The sequence below is a fragment of the Dendropsophus ebraccatus genome, chromosome 7 (genome assembly GCF_027789765.1).
Source record: "Dendropsophus ebraccatus isolate aDenEbr1 chromosome 7, aDenEbr1.pat, whole genome shotgun sequence".
Taxonomy (NCBI): Eukaryota; Metazoa; Chordata; class Amphibia; order Anura; family Hylidae; genus Dendropsophus; species Dendropsophus ebraccatus.
The window spans coordinates 133,681,589-133,709,093 of NC_091460.1; the positions used below are offsets into that span (position 1 = coordinate 133,681,589).

Here is a 27,505-nt window from a genome sequence, read left to right on the forward strand (position 1 = left end):
GACATGAGACTAGAGAACAGCTCTTACACCTCACAGCCTGCGCTCATACAACGGTCCCGGGATCTCAGCTGGTCTGTAGTTCTGTGCCAAGGGGAGACTGACAGAGGCCGACATGTGTGAGCCATACTCTAAGGAGAAAACCATTGAAATGAGGAAAAAGCACATAGGGTGAGTACTGCTACACAACTGTCATCTATCTTATGGGATGTTTACCATATACAGTTCTGGTATATTACTACAATATCTTCTCCAACAGTTTCGGGAATATTGTTTTACTGCAGTTTATTACATGGGGATTATGCGTTTACTTTGTATGGTAAGATATATTATAATATAATAATGTAAGGTCATAATTGACAGGGAAATTGATATTCTTATTCTTTGTAAAGTGAGTAAAGTAAGTGGTCATTTCTATAAGCTTTATGGTGATTGATTCTTCATGGTAAACAGCAGTATCATAAAATGCCAGGGTACCAAAGCCCTGGGTCCGTAAATGTCAGGGTACCCAAAAATAGGAGAGTCCTAGAACTGACAGACCCTGATGTACATAGATAGCAACTATCTGTATTTATAGCCTCCTATACAGATCACCTATAACAATATGTATATATAACAATACGTATATATAACAATACATATATATAACAATATGTATATATAACTATATATATATATAACAATACATATATATAACAATATGTATATATAACAATACATATATATAACAATATGTATATATAACAATACACACATAACAATACGTATATATAACAATACACACATAACAATACGTATATATATTTAACAATATGTATAGTATTGTATATACGACTGGTCTGATATCACTGCTGTATAAGAAACCTAGCGGTATGTCAGTATGTCAGTAACAGAGGAGAAAGTCTTCTGGTAATAGCTGCAGGACACAAACCACAAGGGAGGGATTTCCTAAAAGAACAAACAGCAGTTCATTGAGTTCATTAGAAAAGGAAGAAGCGTCTCACATTTCTGGAAATAAATATATGTGTTGTATCCTGTAAGAGAGAAGATAACAGAGGAAGCCTATAGATGGTATATGCACAATGGAAGACCTGACTTGTTATAGAATAATCACATGTAATATTTTATGCCGGAGTTTTAAATATTTTGCATAGAAGATAGATAGATAGATAGATAGACTTTTCCTACACTAGACAAGCTATGTGGTAGAATTACCCTCAGAGCCAATGTTCTATATTTAAGTGCAGTACAAAAATGTTTTCTTTACTTTGGACAGAAATACACAAGATAATCATAGCCATAGCCACCCATGATTTATTCCCACTTTACATCACCCCTATTTTTCCCTATTACATCTGTTTATGTCAAAGGTTGCCAGCCAGTCTAATTCAGACAGCAAGAGAGGATGAGCCAGTAAGCCTTCCAATGTAAATGTGACTGTGGCCTATGTTAAAGGGGTTGTTCACCAAAATGTTTTTTTTCTTTCAAATCAACCGGTGCCAAAAAGTCCCAAAGATTTGTAATTTAAAGTCTTCCAGTACTTATCAGCTTCTGTATGTCCTGAAGGAAGTGATGTATTCTTTCTAGTCTAGGGAGCAGGAGAGGTTTCCCTACCCCTGGCTTTAGTAATGGTATATGGCTTTTAGTCAACCCTCTTATTAGTCTAATGCCAGTATCAGACCCTGAAAATGAAGTTGTGCAGTAATTCCAGCATTGCTTATAGCTAATTACAAGGTTGTGGAATTGAGTAGGAAAAACAAATGATAGATTATACCAAGCTATTATAGAGATGCCATGGTGACTGGTGACCACACGCTTCCTTCTGTATGTACTATGGGCCCAGACCCAAACATCAGCAGTTCATTACCTTCTTGTAGTAAAGTCTCACATTTCACTGGAATTGCAGAAATGAGTAAAATAGTTTGAAGGGAAAATACAGCAGTCACCTGGAATAACCAGAGCGCCCCAGCTGTGCACATTTACTTTGGCGGGAGACGGACTCTCCTCACTGCCAGCCAGTTGTTTTTCCTATACGCAGAGGCCTCACATTGTAAGCATTTCCTATGCCCTCCCTTGTTCCCAGCCTCCCAGCCAGTAAACAGATGGGTTGTTGCAGCTAAGAAAGTCTGTGCAATCGTGGTGAGTCCATAATGAGCTGAGCGGCTGATGTTTATTACATCTGGAGCTCTGGAAAGTTTGAAAAAAAAAAAGTTCTGGAATTTCCTCCAAGTGCAGTGGACGTCCTGTCCTCTGGGGTATAAGTGTATCCTCACACGCAGACAGACATCTGTCAGCCGCCCTGCACTCACACTATTGTTGGTATAGGAGTAGGATTCACCTTTATCTTATATTTCTTTGCCTATTGGTTATAGCTCCTCCATATGTTTATCCTGCCTTCTATCATCATTCACACACACACACACACACACACACACACACAATTGTAAAGTTTAAAGGGGTTGTCCAGTGAAAATCTTTTTCGTTCAAATCAACTGGTGTCAGAAAGTTATATAGATATGTAGTTTACTTCTATTAAAAAATCTCAAATTTTCCCTTACTTATCAGCTGCTGTATGTCCTACAGGAAATGTTTTATTTTCAGTCTGACACAGTGCTCTCTGCTGACATCTCTGGCCGAGACAGGAACTTAGTCTCGGTTTTCTATGAATCCCCATAGAAAAACTCTCCTGCTCTGGACAGTTCCTGTCTCGGCCAGAGATGTCACCAGAGAGCACTGTGTCAGACTGAAAATAAAACAACATTTCCTCCAGGACATACAGTAACTGATAAGTATGGGAAGACTGAAGATTTTTTAATAGAACTAAATTACAAATTTATATAACTTGCTGACACCAGTTGATTTAAAAGAAAAAGACAATCCCTGGACAACCCCTTTAATACATATTTTTAGAAACAGTCAACGAAATTACTGTTCATGTAGAGAAAAATAAAGACATGTCACTTTTTGAAAGGGTACTTTCAATGGACCACCACCGCTAACTTACATAAATAGACCAGTGCCGATGGTGGGATGCTGGTGGCGCAGCTTTTTTTTAACCGCTGCCCAGTTCCCACACACAGCGCCAGTCTGTTAATGAGCACCAGTCCGGAGCACTGGGGGCAGGTCCGCCGGTCCCCAATGTGCCGAAACCCCCTCATCTCTGTGACATGGCTCCATTAGAATCAATAGAGCCGCGTCACAGAGGGGAGATCGTTATACTGGGAGCCGGCTGACCTGCCCCCAGTGCTTCATGCTCAGGAATAGACCAGCGCCGTGTGTGGGAACCAGACGGTGGTTCCCTGCCAATGTCATCCCCACACCAGCTACCGTCTGTTAATTTTTCCCTTCCAGCATTAGTACGGTGAAGGTAATAAGCCAATTACTAGAAGGCGTACATTTCCCCAATCCACTGGTTGCTGCCCTGAATATTTTGTACACATAGGGGAGCATTTATGAAGACCACATACGTACGCTGATTCTTAAATTAGGTCCCATCCCCAATTGCCCGCCGGTCTGGCCTGATCTATGCCTGCCGTACATCGGATACAGAAATCTGTTCCTGAGCAGGTGTAGATTTCTGCCATAGATCATGGTAATCAGGCACGGGAGGAGGTCATGGCTCCTCTCCACCTTGATGCACCCATCGGGGCAAGCGGAGGATATGGCTGGCGTACGCCAGGGGCACGGCTTTCATGCATGTCCCCCATTGTGTTGCGCGGGATAGAAATCACATTCTCTACATAACTGTACATGATGCTCAATGTGAGTCTTAGAGAGTTACATAAAGGCAGAGGGGGAGATTTATCAAACATGGTGTAAAGTGAAACAGCAACCAATCAGATTCCACCTTTCATTCCTCACAGACTCTTTGGAAAATGAAAGGTGGAATCTGATTGGTTGCTAGGGGCAACTGAGCCAGTTTCACTTTACACCATGTTTGATAAATCTCCCCCAAAGACTTCCGGTCCACATAGTGCTGTGTGAATAGGTTAGGCACTTTAGACAGCAGTAGGGACCAGATCAGGGAAAATTAAAGGGGTTATCCAGCACTACAAAAACATGGCCACTTTTCCCCCTCTCTTGTCTCCAGTTCAGGTGCACTTTGCAATTAAGCTCCATTTACTTCAATGAAACTGAGTTTGAAACCCCACCCAATCTGGAGACAAGAGAGGGGGAAAAGTGGCCGTGTTTTTGTAGCACTGGATAACCCCTTTAAGATGTCTGGTAAAAGGTGGAGCAGGGCTGCTGGTTACCGTGACCATATTATTGCCAGAAGAAAAAAACTTTTCCCTGTAGTGATTCTTTTAGCCTAAGGATATATTCACGTACCATCTTTTTCTGGCCTTTTTGGACGTCTGTCATTTTGAAGCCAAATATTGGACGTCATTTGGCCTCAACCGGACAGAAAAAGACAGTGTATGAACCTGGCAATATACATGTAATAACAGTATATCATCCAACTCCACCATAATAATGCATGCTGCGCCCAACAAATTTGCAAATTCACCACCAATGTCACCCTATACCAGGGAAGGGAAACCTTCGGCCCTCCAGCTGTTGCAAAACTACAATTCCCATCATGCCTGCTCAGCCGAAGGTTCCCCCATCCCTGCCCTATGCAATGAAGGGTTTAAATCGGCTATGAAAATATCTGCCATTCATACAATGACATCAGCATGCTGACAATATGTGCGGCGTGCTTGTTTTCTGCTACATAAGGATGACATTTCCAAAACTCCATCTGCATGTATCCCTCCCTAATTTATTGCAGATCTGGGCTGTAGAACGCAAACCGCAGCTCTCCAACAAAGCTGCCACATCTGGACTTCCCCTAATACACAGCCCTGGTTTAAAGTGAAACACAACTTAAGGGGCACCCCGGCAAAAATCTTTTTGTTTTAAATCAACTTGTTTCAGAAACTTAAATAGATTTATAATTTACTTCTATTTAAAAGTCTCACGTCCTTCTATAGTTATCAGCTGCTGTATGTCCTGCAGGAAGTGGTGTATTCTTTCCTGTCTGACACAGTGCTCTCTGCTGCCACCTCTGTCCATGTCAGGAACTGTCCACAGCAGTAGTAAATCACCATAGAAAACCTCTCCTGCTCTGGACAGTTCCTGAAATGGACAGAGGAGGCAGAAGAGAGCACTATGTCAGACTGAAAAGAATACACCACTTCCTGCAGGACATACAGCAGCTGATAACTATAGAAGGACGTGAGACTTTTAAATAGAAGTAAATTACAAATCTATATAATTTTCGGAGTACCCCTTTACCATGCAAAGCCACAAAGGACTTGATCCAACATCTTTTAAAACAATAAGAAAGAGAGACCCAGCACAGTCAGCTGTAACCTTGCACTAAGTGAATAAACATAGATCAGTGAATCGGAGTGCTGCTTCTTTCTCACTCTTTTTTCTTTTTTTTTTGGTGTCTGTCTGACATAAAACTTTGCTGAACTGGTGTCTGGCAAATGTCCTGATATTATTAAAGACTATTTGTCGAGTCATTATCCGCTGCGACAGCTGACTGTAGTTATTTAGTACTCGACAACCAGTCTGATCTGGTTCTGCACAGACCAGGATAAAGAGCGAACAGAGTACAGACACTGAGGGATGTTGAGTATTGTGACTACAAGAAACATTTGTATTCCTCTGCAGTATTTCAGCTTCATTGTCTTCTGAGGAGCTAGAGCTTAGGTTTTCTACCCATGTTAAAGGGGTTGTCCAGCCAAAATCTTTTTCTTTCAAATCAACTGATATCAGAAAGTTATATAGAGTTGTAATTTACTTCTAGTAAGTCTTCCAGTACTTATCAGCTGCTGTATGTCCTGCAGGAAGTGTTGTTTTATTTTCGGTCTGACACACTGCTTTCTGCTGACATCTCTGACCAAGACAGGAACTCTGTCTCGGTTTTCTATGAATCCCCATAGAAAACCTCTCCTACTCTGGACAGTTCCTGTTTCGGCCAGAGATGTCAGCAGAGAGCATGGTGTCAGACTGAAAATAAAACAAATCTTCCTGCAGGACATTTAGTAGCTGATAAGTATGGGAAGACTTGAGAATTTTTAATAGAAGTTAATTGCAAATCTATATAACTTTCTGACACCAGTTGATTTGAAAGAAAAATATTTTCGCCGGACAACGCTATGTTTTATCTTTCTTTTTCTTTATTTTATTTTTTACCATACATCCGTTAAATGAAAAGCAAAAATGACGTGTTAACCTTGCCTTAAAGGGGTACTCCAGTGAAATTTTTCTCTTTCAAATGAACTGGTTTCAGAAAGTTATATAGATTTGTAATTTACTTCTATTTAAAAATCTAAAGTCTTCCAGTACTTATCAGCTGCTGTATGTCCAGCAGGAAAGGGTGTATTCTTTTCAGTCTGACACAGTGCTCTCTGCTGCCACCTCTGTCCATGTCAGGAACTGTCCAGAGCAGCAGCAAATCCCCATAGAAAACCTTTGCTGCTCTCCAGACCGGAAAAAAATTCAACTTCCTGCAGGACATACAGCAGCTGATAAGTACTGGAAGACTTGAATTTTTTTTTTGCAGAACTACCCCTTTAAACAAATATTTTATATAGGTAAGTAAAAATTTAATATAAGACAGCAGCATAGATAATAATAATAATGGCTTTTTTGTGTTATTTATTCCTTTTCAGACCATCCTGCAAAGTATTTTTTGCAAAAGATCCGATAAAAATAATACGTGCGAAGGGGCAGTACATGTTTGATGAAAAAGGAGAGCGATACCTCGATTGCATAAACAATGTGGCTCACGGTATGTTCATCAATTAAATATAATGCGGAGTAAGTCAATCTTCCCATATACACAATGGATTGTATAACAGGACTGCCGGAGGTCCTGCTTGTATGATCTCATTGGATCATTGTGTCCTCTTGGCTGTCCTTACCCATGAATAATGCATTTTTCCCTCCCTTGTAGTTGGACATAGCCATCCCGAGGTGACAAAGGCTGCAGTCAGGCAGATGGAGCTGCTGAATACAAACTCTAGGTTCCTACATGACAACCTTGTCCAGTATGCTGAGCGCCTGACAGCTACGCTGCCCGAGAAGCTTTCCGTTTGCTACTTTGTTAACTCAGGGTATGTTTACCAATGTCTCCGGCTTTCTCTATACACAATATACAGAGAGAGCTGGTGTTACAAGTAACTTGGTCTGACAGCGTTTTGCAAGACAAGCTAAGCATACAAAAAATTGTAACTCTGTAAACAAGCAAGATTGTCCCCATCCTGATACCGTACTGGGTAGAAAAATGTCATTTTAACTCACTGCTTCCTGATCAACTCTGCCGATGATTAGACACCTTCCGGCTCTTCTCCGGTGCCCGTCGACATCAGTGTCCCTGTAGAATTGTAGAGATCCTCCTGTGGAAGCGAGCAGCTCAGCCTTATCCTCTCCCTGCTGCCGGAGGACTGAGCAAGGCTGCGGCGCCCTCCTCCTTGGGTGTTCAGGCAGCCTAGATCCTACGTGCCCGATGCTAGAAGCTAGATTGGCGCTCGCTTACTGAGCCCATACACAGCAAGATAAGCGATGTCCATGCAGCCCTTGCCTAATTATTGTAAAATAATAAAATTATACATGTCTGCTCGAGCTCCCTGGTGCCCTGCTAGCTTCGGCTCGTTCCCCGCAGTGTTTGAAGTGACAGGTCGTTCAGCCAATCACCGGGATAGTACTGCGGGCAGTGATTGGCTGAGCGACCTGTCACTTTAGACACTGCCGGTAGCGTGCCAAAGCTAGCAGAACATCAGGGAGCGGGAATAGGTATGTATAACTTTATTATAGATTTTTTTCTACACAGTCATCAGCCAGTCGGTTGTGCATTGCTGTTGCACATGTCGATGCGCCCCTGGCGGCCGATTATTTGGGGTCAGGACCTAAAGACATGATTAGCTGATGCTCGTTGTCATCGGCTGACCGTTCTCTTTATTCTATGCAGCACGGATCAGCCTGATTCGGCAGATTATCGATGGAATAAAAGAGGCTAGGTTCACACTGCGCTTTTGCAATCTGTTTTTTGCAAAAAGCGGATGAAAAAAGCGTATGCCTTTGTGTGCATCCGTTTTGATCCGTTTTTCCATTGACTTCACTTATAAAAAAAAAAAAACGGATCAGTTTTTTTTGACTGACACAAAAATGTAGTCGACCTAATAGAGGTCGAAAGGAAGGAAGGAACTTTCTGGATTACCCCTTTACCTTCATTAGTGCTGTTTATGAAAGAAGGAAGCCATGGTCTAATTTTGTACTACCACTTTAATATCTGAGTACTTTCAGGCTATTTTCACACTATATTAGAACGGCCGTGTCAAACAACGGCTTCAGTCTCACATGTTTACCTGGCTGATACTACAGCATTGGCCGGATATACATCATTTTATTTTAATTGGAATGAGGGCACAATCGCCTGCCTGCACTCCAATTAACCAGTGATCTCAATATAATGTACGGCCGTGACAACAGCCATCTCTCTGATGCATTTTCCTCACCAAGAGAATACAGTATATACCGCTTCTACCCCTTATTGGTTTAACTTTCTCTTGCAGGTCCGAAGCAAATGACCTGGCCTTACGTTTGGCACGGCAATGCTCGGGACATTCTGATGTGATAACCCTTGACCAGTAGGTGTCACATGTTATTATACCATAGGCCATTTACTTTTCCTTGCTCACTAAGTCATTAATACAGAAGAGAAAATACTAGCAAGTCATTTTTACTTAAATGGACTCTGTCACTAGGTTTATTGGGCCTTAAATAAGGGCAGCATAAACTAGTGATATAAATACTGAACAGATTGGTGTATTACTTACTTCATTCTGTTCAGCTGTTCTCCTAATATGCAGGAAAATAGGATTCTTGCCACACCCCTCCCCTGCCCTCCAGCTGCTAATTGACAGCATGGATAGATAACTGCCAATCAGCAGCTGGTGGGCGGAGTTTTCTGCTTCTCATGAATATCCAGGACTACTGGGCTCATGCACATAATGGAGAGGACTACTTAGTGTCCATGTTATTCAGGAGGAGATCAGCTGCAGAGAACAATGTAAGTGATACATCATTCTGTTCAGCTTCTCTATCACTAGTGCTACCGTTAGATAGGACATCATAAACCTGCTGACAGAGTCTCTTTAAGCATTTTTATACATATTGGGGGAGATTTATCAAACATGGTGTAAAGTAGAATTGGCTTAATTGCCCCTAGCAACCAATCAGATTCCACCTTTCATTTTTCAAAGAGTCTGTGAGGAATGAACGGTGGAATCTGATTGGTTGCTAGGGGCAACTGAGCCAGTTTCACTTTACACCATGTTTGATAAATCTCCCCCATTGTTCAAGAAGCAAAAATAGGCGCTGAGCATAAAAGGCAATAATAATAGCAGCATTATATTAAAGCCATGTGTAATAAAAAGTTGACTTACCCTTGTCATTCTTTGCTTCAGCGCTTATCATGGGCATGTGACATCTTTGATCGACATAAGTCCATATAAATTTCAACAGCTTGGAAAAGAAGCCAAAAAAGAGTATGTTCATGTGGTGAGTGTCTCTGAGCATTTCTGGTTGGTAGCTTTATTCTCTTTACATCAGGCATGGGGAACCTTCGGCCCTCCAGCTGTTGCAAAACTACAATTCCCATCATGCCTGGACAGCCAAAGCGAAGCTTTGGCTGTCCAGGCATGATGGGAATTGTAGTTTTGCAACAGCTGGAGGGCCAAAAGTTCCCTGTGCCTGCTTTATATTATAAGTTACATTGATGTCAGTGGTAGCGCCCCTTACTGATTTCTGGGTCTACCTTCTAGTGGACCCACAAGTTCCATCGCTGGTCTTCTCACCATTGATACCTGTGTACATTTGTATATCATATACTCCCTTCATGCATTTCTATAAGCCTGTACAGTGGTACCTTGGTTTAAGAGTAACTTGGTTTAAGAGCTCAGTTTTTCAAAATTTTGACTTGGTTTAAGAGCATTGCTTTGGTGTAAGAGCTCCCTGTACTGGGTGGGAGGGCGAGTGGAGGAGGGGCATGGTCTGCATAGCGGGGTCTACAGCCCTGTACTCTGACCCAGGAGGTCTCCCTCATCTTCCAGATCATGGCAGATCTACTTCAGGCTGGGGCTTACATCAGGGGACAGGACTGTGGAGGTAATCTCTCCATAGCTGTAACCCCTCTCTCCCCGGACAGAGAGTGCTGCTATACTGTGCCCACATCTGCCCTGCTCATTCCTTCATGCTCTCTGCAGTCTCTGTCAGCCCTTGTGTTTCCCATCCTCTCCATTACTGTACAGTAACTTATAATATCACAGATTCTGCTGTTTCTGAATGTTTGTTTCATTAGTTTTACATCTTATTCAGAATAATAAATCATTATTTTTGGGGTGTGGAACCAATTGTCTGCATTTCCATGATTTCTTCTAGGAAAATGTGCTTTGGTTTAAGAGTGGATTTGGATTACAAGCACGGTCCCGGAACGAATTATACTTGTAAACCAAGGCACCACTGTGTATGTAAAGAGAGAGAAAACAGCACCACCCAAAAATTCACAAAAAATATACCTTTCGCTTTTTGAGAGAGAATGGATCTATGTGTAGTACTATTTTTTTCTCTTTAAATTTACAGATTTATAAAAGTGCATGAAGGAAGTATATAAAGCACCGATAAAGGGGTACCAGCAAAAAACCCTGTTTCTTCCAAATCAACTGATGCCAGAAAGTGCCAGAGATTTGTCATTTACTTCTATTAGAAAATCTCCAGTCTTTCAGTACTTATCAGCTGCTGTATGTCCTGCAGGAAGTAGTGCAGAAGTAGAGCAGAAGTTTTCTTTGGGGATTTGCTACTGCTCTGGAGAGTTCCTGATATGGACAGAGGTGGCAGCAGAGAGCAGTGTGTCAGACTGGAGTGAATACACCACTTCCTGCAGCACATACAGTAGCTGATAAGTACCGGAAGACTGGAGATTTTTTTAATATAAGTAAATTACAAGTCTCTGGCACTTTCTGGCACCAGTTGATCAGAAAAAAAAAACATGATAAGCTTATTCATCTTGCTATTCAAAGTGGCAAAACCGCAGCAATGCAGCCATTGTGATATACAGCACACAAATGAAAGCAGGCACTATTAGTGATGTTACAGATTTTCCATTTACCTTGAAAATACTGATAAATGTATGACTGTTCCAGGCTCCATCACCTGATATCTACAGGGGGAAATACAGAGAGGACCACCCTGATCCTGGGGCGGCGTACGCTGAGGAAGTAAATGACATAATCGAAGAGGTTCACAAGAATAATCGTCAGGTTAGTGTGGAGGCGTAAACATTCTACCTAATATTCGTCCCTATTACACGGCCCGATATTAACGAGTCAGGTCAATGCTCGCTCGCTCCTTGTCAGTGCTATTACATGCTATTACATTACAAGTATTAACTTACCTCTCCCTGTGCCTGTGGTGAGCGGCGGGACCCACGCCGGGCTCCGGGATCTCTGGTGCTGACACGTCACACCCTGGTAGACGGACTGGCCACTCAACTGCCAGTAACTGGGTGGGACGCTGCTCTAGTCACTGATTGGCTGAGCAGCCAGTCCATCATCCGGGACAGGCCTTTTCCCCGAGTCATGACACCGATCCTGCCACTCACCGTGGGCCTGGGGAGAGGTAAGTTATTACTTGTAATCAATTTCCCCCCGGACTTCTCCTTTAAGACATACATATCTATTTTTCTGATTATCTTTGATCCTTAAATAGCTTGTGCTCTTCACTTTCTATTAGTTTGGACAGTGACTATATTGCCCTGTACAGCAGTAATGATACACATACACCCCACCAAGAGAATATAGATGACTAGGTTGTACCGCAGAGATTGTCACCATCCAATCTATTTGTATTTTATTCCATCTCAGCTGTTTTTGACAGTTGTGTCAAAAAGTTTGACTGGTCAGGGTCTGGATGCGGAGACCCTCACTGATCGCTAAAACGAGCACGGAGAACCTAAGCAACGTTCCTCCTGCAGTACATCCGATCACTGTATACCCTTTACTTAATAATGTTGCATGTATTATATCACAGTAATACCATGGAAACATCCTGGACAGGTTTGCTTGACATTTCATACATGGCTCATTACCTAACCTGGAGCCAGCGTGACAGATCTATTGTGCTTTACATTCTTATGGGATAAAGACATTGTAAGACTTTAACTTCTAAGAAATGACCTCATCCGAGAGAACTAAAGAGGCTGCTCAGGCCGGGAATAGGTCGTTTAACCGATGCCTTCATTATTTTATATTTTTTTATCTTTCTTTTAGGCAGACACACTAGTATTCTGTTTAACTTGTTTGCTTTTTTTAGGCTTCTTAATATTCCTGTCCCCGGTTCAGGGTGTTACCCATCTGAAAATATTTAACAACCACTGCACTTTTGGGACTGGATTTATTATTCTTGCACTGGTACATAATTTTTCCGAGTATGTTGAGGAAATGTTCCTACGTATCTGCTAAAGACCACAAGGATATCCTGTGATCTGCTTTGGGCCCCAATAATGAGTCTTTCTTCTGCCAAGGGCTTTGGGTTTGCAGAACAAAATGTAAAAATCATCTGCTTCTTAGAAAATTCATCCAGAATTATGATGCTCATTATGTTTAACACTATTGTTATTATTATATTAAAGGAGAAGTATGACAGAGAAAAAAAAAACAGTTTTGGTAGGGGGTGGGAAGAACATAATAAAGAGAGTATACTTACCATTCCCCGTGCCGACGCAGTGCCATGTCCCGCTCTAGGGCACCCATCGGCATTCTTCATATCTCCCCTACTGCTACATCAAGACTAGGGTTGATCGAACATCGGCAATTGTTAAGTTCGATTGAACTCGAACCTTCGTCATTTGATTCCCAATGCCTTCCCGTTCTGTGGGTAAGGTGGAGCAAGCCTGAGTACCGCCTGGAAAACAGGGATACAGCCTATTACTTAGGTTGTATCCCTGTTTTCCAGGTGGTACTCGGGCTTGCTCCGCCTTCCCCACGGAATGGGAAGGTATCGGGAATCAAATGACGAAGGTTTGGGAAGGTCGAGTTCGATCGAACGTAACAATTGCCGATGTTTGTTAATCTCTAATAGTGACTGGGGCAGGACACCGATTGGCTGAGCGGGCTATATCCCACCCTTTCCCGCTGCTTCAGCTGAGTCGTAGCGTACCTCAAAGCTGGGAGAAAATAACATCCAGCGGGGTACAGGAGCCTGGGGATGCGGCACAGCATGGGCACAGGGTAAGGCCAAGTTTACAGTCACCTGGTGATCTAGCGGTGAGAAACGGAAAAGCACCGGCGGAGGGAAACGGATCTTTGAACTTATCCCATTCATTTCAATAGTGCCGCCAGATCGCCGATCCCGCCGCACGTCAGAACGCTGCAGCGTTCTACCATGCAGCCTTGATGTTTAAAGTAAAAACAAAAGGATAGGACAGCTAATCAGTTGTGGCATCAGTTCTCACACTGAACACCGGACCGCTGTATATATGTTATATGCACTATGCTTCATTATGTTTCCTTCATAACCCCCCCCCCCCCCCCGCCTGCAGTGTAAGAGTACATGCACAATACAGATGTCAAGCGGATTCCGCCGATTGGCTTCTGCTTGAAGTCCCGCCTGTTCCCTAGACTCAATGATATTTGCCGGCAAATTCCGCCGGTCGCCCAAAGAATCGATGTGTCAATTCTTTGGGCGGACAGCGGTATCCACCGGCAAATATTGAGTCTATGGAAAAGGCACAACTTCAAGCAGAGGTTGGCTGCCAGATTCCGCTTGAGGTCTCCGCAGAAATTCCGTAATGTGCATGTACCCTAAATTTGAATTTCGTTGTACTTCTCCTTTAAGTAAAAGTAAATTAATTCTCACCCATCATTACAAGGACCATATGTAAATCCCAGATGCATCGATATCTAAGTATGGGTTTTATTTCGGTTTTACTAGAAAAGGGCCCCGAAATAAATGAAGTGCCAAATGAGTGACATCTAGTTAGGTTTGGATTCAGATAGAGAAAACAAGAGTGTTTATAGGCTGTTTATCCTGTTGGTCTCATAAAAAGTCTTTGTCATCGGGAAAGAAAGACTTGTATTCATGTACCAGACAAAAGGATGGTTATGAAACACAAGCCTCGCTAACCCAGAACACTTGTCCCAGACTTATGAAACTGACATAATGCTGTACACTAAGGAATTAATGGATCAGCCTTACAAAACCTTCTTTCTAATGGTCAGTTTTCTTTTTTTTTTTCCCTTTTCTCCCTTTTTGCTCCTTCTAGGTGTTGATGACGTTACCCAGTTGCTGACCAAGCTGTGCTAAAGACTTATACCTCCTCTTTGGAATTCCCCGCGATGTTGCACTATAGTGCTCTCTGCAACTGTATAGTGTATATATATATACTTCTTCATTCACCACTTTATGTTTTCAGTTGATGGATAATGGACTTTTCCTGACAATGTGTTATACAAAGAAATATATAAAACTAACTAAAAAGATGCGAATGAAAACATCAGGGTGATTCAAAAGTCTCTGTATAAAGGGATCAGTGGACCTCTTAGCTTCTTTGGGTTTGTATAGACCTTAGCCCACTTGGTTCTGAGCTGGCACTTACAGATTGTGGTGTACCAGGAAAAGATATGAAACTAGAACTCGTACATTACGCCTTATATTTTACCACAAGTTCTCAGTGAACAATAGAGAGAAGTGTCTAAAAGTGTTTTCAGTGGAATTGCAATTATTAGTATTTTCTGTGACCTTTTCCCTATTTATGGAGACTTGCGAAACACCATTTTTAAAGGGAATCTCTCGGCACTCAAACTCAAATCCAGCCCAAGGCGCTGACAGTGTAATGCAGAACACAGTGCCCTAGTAGACATAGTCAGTGTCGTTCTGGGGTATCTAGGGCCCACCAGAGGAAATTATCCTGGTAGTCACGCAAATGAAGAACTGGTAAAAAAACAACATGTCAGTTAGTGATAGTGAAGGTACTAAGGCTGGGGGCCCACCTGAGGATCCTTCGGCCCTCCGGTAGGCCAGTCCGACACTGGACATAGTAGCTTGTCTGTGGAGGAGATTTAACACAATAAAGAAGAGTCAAAGAGGAGGTGTAGCTCAGTGTTTGTGCTGCGCTCTGGTTCACCTCACCACTCCTCCTCCTTCCTCTTCTCTATGAATAAACATTCTGGCTCGGCCACCAGTGTACACCACTGATATAAGCGGCTCACTTTAGCTGAGGTTATAGGCTTCAGTCACTCAGCGTGCGCGTTCTGCTCTCCCAGCTTTGGCACCTACAAAGGTTAAGAATGTAGGACACGCATGGCCTCAGATATTAGTGTATGCTGGGGGCCGAGCCGGAATGTTTATTCATACAGAAGAGGTAGGAGGAGGAGTGGTAAGGCGTGCCAGAGCGCAGCACAAAGGCTGAGCCACAACTCCTCTTTGACTCTTCTCTTCGAGGGCACTGTCATCTGTATCACACTATCAGCACTTCGGGTCAGGTTTAAATGCTGACAGATTCCTTTTAACTATATTAAAGGTCTGTTACGGTGTAAAGGCACTGTAATACTTAGGAAATACATGCGATACTGTAACTTAGTTTGTCTGTTTTGTATGTAAATCAAATGGACCAACTTTTTATTCTTGACGGACCCATGCCATGTTGTGTCAGTTTTACTTTGTATTTTGTCAACAATTTAAAGCAGATGGTAGACATCGGCACAATTATAGCTATACATGATGTACATTTATGGATTATTTTTTTTTGCAGTTGGAGATTTCTGACTTTCACTTTTGCCATTCATAATGACGCCTGATTCTTTCCTTCTGCTTAACCCTGATTTTCCTCTCCCAGAGCTAGAAAATAATCAGCTGTTGATAGTGAATGCGTATTTAATGCAGTCTATGACCATAGCTAGGAATAGACTAAACATACCCTTTGCACACACTTCAGTGTTCTGATGAAGGTCTTTTTGGCTGATGTCAAACAAAATTAGCGAAATTACTGACTGACAGTCTAGACCAAGAATAGGGAACCTTTGGGCCTCCAGCTGTTGCAAAACTACAATTCCCATCATGCCTGGACAGCCAAAGCTAATGCTTTGGCTGTCCAGGCATGATGGGAATTGTAGTTTTGCAACAGCTGGAGACCCGAAGGTTCCCGATCCCTGGGCTAGCCTTTGATTTCTAACTTTTTTTTTTTTTTTTACCACCAAACAGGTGGATATCTTAGACTAAATATTTTTCACTCATCAAAGGTTAGGTACCCCGGATTGAAGAAATTTGTCCAGTGCACTGGTGCATTGCCCTGATCTTCTCTTCTCTTATATAGATTGCTGCATTTATTGCTGAGTCCATGCAAAGCTGCGGAGGTCAAATTATCCCACCACCTGGCTATTTCAAGAAAGTGGCAGAGTATGTACCTGGTTTAAGAGGAATTTATTTTGGTAAAAACAAGTTATCAAAAGGATTTTCTTCATAGACTCTTTCAAGAGTCTAGTGGAAAAAATACGAGGGGATTTAAATTGAGTTCTTATTGTGGACATATTTATTATAGGGAATTATTCACATCAAATATTCAGATTTTCACAAAATCCTCTGGAGTCAACACAACAAATTGAATTTCCTGTTTTCTCCTTCGCTGTGTAGACTAGGACAGGTTCAGCAGAGTCTTCAAATTATCATTACAGGGAGTTTTTATAAAAGATGACAGCTTTAGGCTATGTTCTCACAATGTATTTTTTGGGCCGTTTGAAGCCAAATAATGGACGATATTTGATAATTACGTCCGTTTTTGTACCATAGACGATGGTTATTTGGCCAAAAAAAAAGATGTTGTGGGAATGTCTTAAACAATACACACATGTTAAAGCGACTCTGTACCCACAATCTGACCCTCCCAAACTGCTGCTTTTAATCCAAGATCTGTCCTGGGGTCCGTTCGGCAGGTGATGCAGTTATTGTCCTGAAAAACAACTTTTAAACTTGCTGCCCTATGTCAAATTGGAGTGGCCAAGAGTGTGTGTGCCCAGCCTTGCACAGCCTCTCCGTCCCTCCTCCCCATCCTCATCATCATGAAGAATGCCCCCGGGAAGCATTTTTCCTATTCATCACAAGTGCACAGGTGCCTTGACGATCCAACACATGTGCAGTGTTCACACAGGTGATGAATAGGTGAAATCCTGCCCAGGGGCATTCCTAATGATGGTGAGGGCGGGGAGGAGGGACAGAGAGGATGTGCAAGGATGGGCACAGGCAACATAAAAAAACTCCTAAATACCTCTCCGCACTCCCTGGCGTATTTCTAGCTTCGGCCTACTCCTGGCACTGTGTGCATAGCCCAAAAGCTGCTGTATTTCTTTGCTGTATTTCTACGTTGGACTGCTTTATTTCATTCTTTCCAGATATGTACACAAGGCTGGCGGAGTATTCATAGCTGATGAAGTGCAGGTCGGATTTGGACGGGTTGGAAAACATTTCTGGAGTTTTCAGCTCCAGGGTGAAGACTTTGTACCAGACATTGTAACCATGGGAAAGCCTATTGGTAATGGCCATCCAATGTCTTGTGTGGTGACAACCAGAGAAATTGCAGAGGCCTTTGGGGCAACTGGCTTGGAGTACTTTAATACGGTAAAACGTTATTTGAAAGCTATGTCCTTCACGGGTTAATTTGGTTAAAGTTAAAGGAGAAGTCCAGCGAAAATTTTTATTAAAGTATTGTATTTCCCCCCAAAAGTTATACAAATCCCCAATATACACTTAATACGGGAAATGCACATAAAGTGCTTCTTTCCCTGCACTTACTACTGCATCAAGGCTTCACTTCCTGGATAAACATGGTGATGTCACTTCCTGTATAAAATGGTGATGTCACTTCCTGGATAACATGGTAATGTCACTTCCTGGATAACATGGTGATGTCACTTCCTGGATAACATGGTGATGTCACGACTAGAGATGAGCGGAACTTTCGGACTTTCAGTCCGAAAGCCGCTCCCTCCAGTGCGATGCCTGCGATCCCGGGAGCGTAGTTGCGCTCCCGGGAATCTGCGGGCAGGATCTTCCAGCGAATTCAAGATACATTCCCTGGAAATTACTACGCTCCCGGGATTGCAGGCATCCCAGGCATTGTAATTGAGCGAAGATGCCGTCGGACCAAAAGTCCGACGGTTCGCTCATCTCTAGTCACGACCTGATTCCCAGAGCTGTGCGGGCTGTGGCTGCTGGAGAGGATGATGGCAGGGGGACACTGAGGGACACAGGGCACTGGAGGGACACTGAGCATCCCTCTGCCATCATCCTCTCCATCAGCCACAGCCCGCACAACTCTGGGAGTTGGGTCGTGACATCACCGTTTTATCCAGGAAGTGACATCACCATGTTATCCAGGAAGTGACATCACCATGTTATCCAGGAAGTGACATCACCGTGTTATCCAGGAAGTGACATCACCATGTTATCCAGGAAGTGAAGCCTTGATGCAGTAGTAAGTGCAGGGAAAAAAGCACTTTATAAGCATTTCCTGTAGTAAGTGTATATTGGTGATTTGTATAACTTTTGGGGGGAAATACAATACTTAAATAAATTTTGTTTACCAGACTTCTCCTTTAAATAAATTCAGGTTATATTATTCTCTTTTGTACTTTGCAGTTTGGAGGAAACCCTGTGTCTTGTGCTATCGGTTTAGCTGTGCTTGATGCTATTGAAAAAGAAGATTTGTGTGGAAACGCTACCAGAGTGGGAAACTATCTTGTAGAGCTGCTGCAGGAGCAGAAAGAAAAACACCAGATGATAGGCGATATCAGGTAACTGCTGTGAAAGCGATCTGCTTAACAGCTAAAATAGATCTCCAGAACACCTTGCGGCAGGGCAAGGTCACCAGCTGTCCCTGTGCTCGGTCATACGTCTATTCTCAAGTATTCTTTCCATCATGACTGACCTTTGATAGCATAACTATAGCCGCAGCTCTAACTAGTCTTCTAGTTAAAAGCTCTTATATATTTATACGGGGAATTAATAGTATGATGGTTCGTATCTGACTGCCCTATAACTATGTTCATCTCCTCATATTAAAGGGATTCTCCAGCAAAAAAAAATTTCTTTTAAATCAACTGGTTTTAGGAAGTTATAAAGATTTGTAATTTACTTCTATTTGAAAATCTCCAGTCTTTCCAAACTTATCAGCTGCTGTATGTCCTGCAGGAAGTGGTGCATTCTTTCCAGTCTGAGGGTATGTGCACACTACAGATTTCGAGAAGAGAACTTCAAGTGGATTCTGTCGCACACCCTCACTTGAAGTTCTGCCCGTGAAATAGGCTCCATTCTATGCTCAGGCAGATTCTGCATGTCAATTCTATGGGTGGACATACCTTGACACAGTCTCTGCTGCCACCTCTGTCCATGTCAGGAACTGTCCAGAGCAGTAGCAAATCCCCATAGAAAACCTCTCCTGCTCTGGACAGTTCTTTTCTCAGAGAGGGATGGCAGCAGAGAGCACTGTGTCAGACTGGAAAGAATACACCACTTCTTGCAGGACATAAAGCAGCTGATAAGTATGGGAAGACAAGATTTTTAAATAGAAATATATTACAAATCTATATAACTTTCTGAATCTATTTGATTTGAAAGAAAAAGATTTTCGCAGGATAACCCCTTTAATGGAGAAATGACAACTCATAATAATGATTTATTATTATGTATCCAGTGGCAGAGAGTTCTGTTAGCATATCCCATGCTTCATGGAATGGAATGCAATGGAGAAAATAGTTCCTTATGAGGTATTTGCTCTGGAAAAAAAGCATAGATTTTTTTTTATCACAATCACACTAGCAGAGCCATTTCATTCCAGACAAAGCAACATGGTTAAAAGCAGTGCTATAAAGATACCAGGAATTCTGCATATGCCAAGTGCTGCAATGTGAGCTACATGTCCTAGTATACTGTACATTGCAGAGCATTGTCACCAGCCAACAATGTTATCCAGCATTAGAAAAACATGGCCGCTTTCTTCCAGAGACAGCACCGCTCTTGTCTCCAGTTCAGGTGTGGTTTGTAATTAAGCTCCATTCACTTCAATGGAACTGAGATACAAAACCTGCACCCAAACTGGAGACAAGAGTGAGTAGTTTATATCTGCATGCATTATGTATAAAATAAAAATCTTTCATGATATCTTTAATAATTTCAGAGGCGTTGGATTGTTTGTCGGTGTAGATCTGGTAAAAGACCGGCAACTGAGGACTCCCGCTACAGCAGAGGCCCAGCACATTATATATAGGTAAGTGTTTCATACCAAAATATATATTTTTTCAAATCAACTGGTGTCAGAAAGTGCCAGAGATTTGTAATTTACTGTTATAAAAAAAAATCTCAAGTCTTCCAGTACTTATCATCTGCTGTATGTCGTGCAGGAAGTGGTGTATTCTTTCCAGTCTAACACAATGCTCTCTGCTGCCACCTCTGTCCATGTCAGGAATTGTCCAAAGCAGTAGCAAATCCTCATAGAAAACCTCTACTGCTCTCAAAATTGGAAGGAATACACCACTTCCTGCAGGACATACAGCAGCTGATAAGTACTGGAAGACATGATATATTTTTTAATAGAAGTAAATTACAATTACTGGCACCAGTTGACATTTTTTAAAGGGTTTATCCAGCACTACAAAAACAAGGCCACCTTCTTCCAGAAACAGCACCACTCCTGTCTCCAGCTCAGGTGTGGTTTGCAATTAAGCTCCAGTCCCTTCAATGGAACTGAGTTACAAAACCTGCACCCAAACTAGAGACAAGAGTGGTGCTGTCTCTGGAAGAAAGTGGCCATGTTTTGTAGCACTGGATAACCCCTTTAAGGAAAATGCCTTCTTAATGAAACAATTCCAGGGGCATCTATGCCAGGAAACTATATAGCTAATGGTGTGTTTGGCTAATGGTGATTTTTGAAGCCAAAGCCGGGAGGAGAGAACAGGTCATAAAGGAAAGACTGAATTTTTTTCTTTTTTCAAATCCTTTCCTGGCTTTGGCTTCAATAATATGTCAGATAAATCTGTCTGTGTGAACACACCATTAGATTGAGAGCTATATTACACGGCCTGAGCTGCTGGGTAAACCAGCGCCAATCTCAGTAATCATGCAGCCTGGACCACATAAATGATCACTAGATTGTTTGTGTGGCCCTTTGCTGCAATCAGCTGATTTTTTGATGGTCAAACTGATCAGCTGATAAACAAGCATGTACTTGCTGATCTGCTGATGGTTATGCCTATTACACCTGGCCTGGTGGGCCTTGTTAATCTTATTATTAATAAATTTTACCCTTGTACACACTGACTCATACGAATATCTAGACAAATATAGTTTAGAGACTTTCACTGGGTGTCGTTATCAAGAAACCTAATCTGCACACTGTACTTTTATTATATTCCATGTTTATTACACCAATAACGAGTGATAGCCATCTCCACTAATTACTACAACCATAAAATTGCTGTTTACGTTATTACTGCTATCTACCTACAATGAAGAACAGGTATTTTATTGTTCTGGTAATGTTGGACAGGTCAGAGGACAACAAACAACATGTCCCAATTAAGGATATGTTCATAAGTAGCGTTTCATTAGCGTTAATTATGCGTTTTGCTGCAATGTTGATGCTATTTTGTAGTGAATTTCACAATCTTGTTAAAATAGCGCTATTTTCTTGCCACAATTTTGATGGAATCCCTGCAAAAATAGGGCTATTGTATTGATAGCGTGAAAATTGCCATAACAATGAATAATTTACGTTAATTAAACACCATGGGGGAGATTTATTAAACAGGGTGTAAAGTGAAACTGGCTCAGTTGCCGCTAGCAACCAATCAGATTCCACTTTTCAATTTCTGTGAGTCTGTGAGGAATGAAAGGTGGAATCTGATTGGTTGCTAGGGGCAACTGAGCCAGTTCCACTTTACACCATGTTTGATAAATCTCCCCCCAGGTGTGAACATAGCCTAAAGTAAATTACGCAATTTACCACAATCATTACACAATGCATAGAAAATAAAAAACAACCTATTCTTACCAAACCACATTTCCCGGGTCCTCCTGTCACATCTTCAGGTCCCATGCTGAACTTTTCTAAAGACCCTATTACACCTATTATTATCAGCCATATTTTGACAATTATCGGCCGTTATGGACGATAAACCCTTGGTGTAATAGCTAGTGCTAAAAGGCAATGATCAGCATTGTACGATGTCAGCTGATTCTTGCCTTTCAACCTACTGAAAAAAACTGAGGGCCCCCCTCCTGCATCTCATCGTCAATGCCACCTCCCCTACCCCGTTTTAACCAGCGCTAATACACATACCGGGAGCGAGGAACAAGAAGCACGTCAGCAGGTCAGCGCTCGCTTGCTCCTCCTGATTGGCCTGTGTAAGACAGACTCATCTTGACAGTAGTTAGGTAATAGTATGATGTCTATTATTTTTTATACAGCCCCAGGACTATATCAAAAAATTTTAATTGCCGAAGTACACCCTTAAAGGGGTGTTCACTTAAATTTTTTTCCCTTTCAAATTAAATGGTGCCACAAAGTGTCACAGATTCGTAATAAACTTTACTTACTATTTACTATTAAAAAAAAAATCTCAAGTCTACCAGTACTTATCAGCTGCTGTATGTCTTGCAGAAAGTGATGTATTCTTTCCAGTCTGGAGAGCAGGAGCGGTTTTCTATGGGGATTTGCTACTGCTCTGGACAGTTCCTGACATGGACAGAGGTGGTAGCAGAGAGCACTGTGTCAGACTAGAAAGAATACACCACTTTCTGCAGGACATTCATCAGCTGATAAGTACTGGAAGAGTCAAGATTTTTTAATAGATGTAAATTACAAATCTCTGTCCCTTTCTGGCACCACTTTATTTGAAAGATTTTTTTTTTTTACTGTGAACAACCCGTTTAATTGCCTAAATATACCATATGAAAAAAAATGTAACTAAACAACTCATTTAGCACTAAGACTATAGCTCACTGAGAATGTTTCCGATTTTGAATGGAGGATATTAAGATACAGGATTTTGGAATGTATATTTTAGGATCTTGTATGACAATGTAAGTATGAAATGAATATTAAACATATTGTACATTTTAGGTTGAAAGAAAAGCGGATTCTTCTGAGTGCGGACGGCCCCCATAGAAATGTCCTGAAATTTAAGCCTCCGATGTGCTTCACAAAGGAAAATGCTAAGATGGTGGTGGATGCCATAGATGAGCTGCTTACTGGTAAGGACGTGGCTAGAGTATAGAATATAATGAGTCCAATAAGAATAAGTCGGTGTAATAAAGTCGGCAACCAACAGACTGATCGCTGTCTTCTAACACGGACATCTTTCCATGTAACAAGAGATGTGCAGTCGATGGCCGAATAAAGGGGTACTCCGGTGAGGGGCTTTTTTTCGATCTGGCCGGGGAGGAGGTGGCTGAGGGCAACGACGTCTACTCACCTCCCCAGATAAAAAAAAGCCCCCCCCTGCCAGAGTACCCCTTTAAAGAAAAGAGTTGCACAAACATTGCTAGCTATTACTGAGCTCTGTAATAGACTCTGTAAATGAGTGGTGATCTAGTAGATCAATAGTGTCTAAAAGGGGTTACCCAGCACTACAAAAACATGGCCACTTTCTTTCAGAGACAACCCCACTCTTGTCTCCAGCTTGGGTGACTTTTTTTTTCTGCTCAGTTCCATTGAAGTGAATGGAGCTTAATTGCAAACCGCACCTGAACTGGAGACAAGAGCCGTGCAGTCTCTGAAAGAAAGTGGCCGTGTTTTTGTAGCACTGGATAACCCCTTTAAACATGGCAGGATGGGCTGTCTAATACTGCCTTAAAGGGGTAATAAAAAAACAAAACAAAAACAAAGCAAAAAACAACAAAAGTAGGAGATCACGGGAGGTCCGACCTCTGTACCGCCTGCCGATCTTAGTATTGGGCCCCGGCTTCTGTATTATGAATAGAGCCAAGGGTACGGCACGTGACCCGCGGCTCTATTCATTCCTATGGAGCTGACAAAAAGAGATGAGTAAGCCAGAAAAGCGATGTGTCTCTTTCCATCGCTCCATAGGAATGAATATATATATATATATATATATACATACATACATGTATGATACTCACCTGTCCCTGGTCCCACTGTGTCTGATACAGATGTCAGTCTGGACTTCTGGCTCCTGTGAAAGCATGAGATGAGATTGGGGTTCAAGGGGTAAAGAGTACACCTATCTGCAGCTGATTTTTTATTTGTATGTGCACCTTGAAGATGAGCTTGGGAGGAAACAACCTTTTAAGAAAACAGTTAATACTATTGGGAAGATTTATCAAACTGGTGTAAAAGTAGAATTGTCTTAGTTGCCCCTAGCAACCAATCAGATTCCACCTTTCATTTTCCAAAGGACCTGTGAGCAATGAAAGGTGGGATCTGATTGGTTGCTAGGGGCAACTAAGAAAATTCTACTTTTACACCAGTTTAATAAATCTCCCCCTAAGTGTGTTTATAAAGGCTAAAAGAATACATAAAAATGGGTTAAGAATGGAACAGGTGGAGGTAATAGGGCTGCTATCTAGAAAAAAAAACAAGACAAGCAATGTAGTTAGATGGTTACCATTTACACGTATGGAGAGTAACAAGCCACTTGTTTTTGTCTTTTTCCATATCTCTGTGCACGCCAGTACAGATTACATATATTACCTTGGAAAAAGTGATATGTGCAGTAACCATGAGCAAGGTTACACAGATTGCACGGACATTTTTAGCTCTAGTTTGTTGAAAAATAAGTCTCTTTGTGCCCCCACACGGTAATAGTCCCTTCCTTTGTGACATTTCCTCCCTATTCCCCTCCCCCACACTGTTTAATTGCCCCCTTAGTACCCCCTACTTACGTAGTATAATGTCCCCTTAACCCCCCCCCCACACACACACACACACACACACACACCCACAGACACATATTATAATACCCCCTAGTGACCTACACACAGTATAATTCTGCCTTAGTGTCCCATGCACAGTATAATGTTTCCTTAGTGGTCCCGGACATAGGGTAAAGACCCCTTAGTGGCACCCACACAGTATAATACCCCCTTACTGTCCCCAATACATTATAATGCCCACTTAGTGAACCCACACAGTATAATACCCCCTCAGTGGCCCTAACTGGGAGTGGGCCAAAAAAAAAAAAAATGTTTTTTGACTGTAAGGGTGCCTTCACACATACTGTATCGCTGCGTTTTTAACATGCGCGTTTTGATTTTCACATGATTTTCATTTAAAAAGCGCACCAAAAACGCAGTGATAAAAATGCAGCGATAAAAACGCAGCGATACGTTACGTGTGAAGCTACCCTAAGGAAGATAATTCAAAACCAATTCATCATGAGTGAAGATCAGTACCGGCCGGGATGATCTTCTCTGACACCAGCCGTTCCGTGACCTGGCCGAGTCATGGAACGGCTGGTGTCTTACGCCATGTGAACATGGCCTAATAGTGAAGCTTGCTGCCAGGAGTTCCAGTGAACCTTTATTGGGAAACATGGCCTTATCTTTAGTCTTCCGGAGCTTTCAGTTATAACATCCAAAAGTGACATAAAAGTATACTGTAACTACAGGGAAGGGTCAAGCCAAGTTCCTACCCAGTAGGTTCAGTCCAGACATTAGTGAGCCGCCATGGACAGTGTGCTTTATATAAAATATTGATGACAGTAACATTGGTTTACTTTTCTATCTACAGCTCTTGAAGAAGCAACCGGAACAAAACAAGCCGTGGTGAATGACCAGTCAGTGAACAAAAGAAAAGTAAGTGAATGACCGTGATGATTTTTAATATTTTACCATTTTTGAAATTTAAAGAAATGTACCCCCTGCCAATCTTCGTATCGGACCCTCCGCTTCTGTGTTATGGATAGAGGCGGGTACAGCACTTGACCCACGGCTCTATTCATTCCTATGGGGTGACGGAAAGAGCCGAGTACAATGCTCTTCCAGCGTACTCGGCTCTTCTCCTTGGTAGGAATGAGTAGAGCCACAAGTCATGTGCCGTGACCGTGACTCTATTCATAATGCAGAAGACGAGGCCTGATACAGAGATTGGGGATTGGGGAGTACAGAGGTCCGACCCCAATGTGGATAGAGGAATAGTTTATTTTTCCTGGAATACCTCATTAAACAACAAAACAACATAGAGTAGTAACTATGTTACTAGCTGCTCGGGAGTAGACCGGCGCCATGAACCAATGTGGTTCAAAAAAAGGACCGCACCACCGGCATCCCCGCACCGGCACCGGTTTATTCATGTAAAAAACTCAAAGTGATGTACCTAGTAGTACATTAACTTTAAAGAAGATATTGCACTAGCAGACAAACATGGTGCTACATGGCAAAAATTCTGCCAGCACGTTAAGGCCATGTTCCCACGTTGTAAAACACCAACCAGATGATTTTCACTGCCGCTAAAATTTGGGGGCAGGCGCATCTGTGCGTGCCCGAATCCGAATTTCCCGCTCCGTTGTGTGCACTGACAGGTTTTCTGCAGCTGCTTTTCAATGGAGAGCGGCCGCAGAAAACTGACATGTCAGTTTCTTGCGGCGCCGCTAGGGATATACTATGTGTATACACTCCGGTCGGGATTCCATAGAGGGGAGCCCTACGTAAGTTACGTAGTAATCACAGCCGTTATTGCAAATCCGCAAGAACCGCCATGATTAATACGTAACTTACGTAGTGTGAACATAGCCTAAATATGTGTCCTATGTTGATGTACAAGTCTCATATTTATAAAGTATTTGTCCTTACAGGATGCCGGCCAGGCACAAGAGAACAATCTACATGGCAATGCCTGCAGAACACTAGGAAGTGGAAGTCACTCGGAGAACCATCCTGTTAGCAAGAAAAGAATAAGAACATAAACTAGATGCAAGGTTTCTCATTAGTGATCTCCTCCATAATGCACGGAAATGTCAGTGTATGGTTGGCCGATGGTGGAGCAGCATGGCTGGATTGTATGTGTGCCTGTAATTTCAATATGTCATATTGGAATAAAAACAATATCCATGTTTTAATGGCTTAAACGTATAACACAATGTAGGGACAGTGTATCTGGGAGTGCGGTGCCATCATATGAACTCTTATACATCTTGGCTAGTTACTATATTTCATCATCTCATCATCAGGTTTTGCAGATCCATGTGCTGCATTCTTACTTTAGCCAGCGTGATCTGTGTACAGCTGTTTTGCAATCTGAAGTCTAACCAATAAATCATGCAACTGTGCAGTAATAAGAACAAAGTTTCACTTGAGAACAACTCACAGTACTGTAAAGTTCCTGAAATCAGGCAGAGAATTACCAGTGATATTGTTAGCTTAGTGCATATGGGAATGGGATATACAGGCTGAATATTACTTCACTGTAACATTTATATTTCTTATGATACGAATAAACTATTTCATTAAA

General features: G+C 42.1%; 1 protein-coding gene across 1 annotated transcript; it reads left to right on the forward strand.

The window, feature by feature from the left end:
* On the forward strand, window positions 1-27,505 carry ETNPPL (ethanolamine-phosphate phospho-lyase). Its single transcript, XM_069978519.1, has 13 exons — window positions 1-168; window positions 6,663-6,781; window positions 6,947-7,106; window positions 8,565-8,639; window positions 9,459-9,552; window positions 11,193-11,309; window positions 16,361-16,443; window positions 17,433-17,658; window positions 18,679-18,833; window positions 20,216-20,305; window positions 23,159-23,289; window positions 25,787-25,851; window positions 26,850-27,505. The coding sequence occupies exons 1-13, from the start codon at window positions 113-115 to the stop codon at window positions 26,958-26,960; spliced, it is 1,482 nt and encodes a 493-aa protein (XP_069834620.1). The 5' UTR covers window positions 1-112; the 3' UTR covers window positions 26,961-27,505.

Coding starts and splice junctions, on each gene's coding strand:
- ETNPPL (XM_069978519.1), top strand. CDS start 113: ATGTGTGAGCCATACTCTAAGGAGAAAACCATTGAAATGAGGAAAAAG. Junction 16,444..17,432: donor TATTTCAAGAAAGTGGCAGA/GTATGTACCTGG, acceptor CATTCTTTCCAG/ATATGTACACAAGGCTGGCG. Junction 18,834..20,215: donor CAGATGATAGGCGATATCAG/GTAACTGCTGTG, acceptor TAATAATTTCAG/AGGCGTTGGATTGTTTGTCG.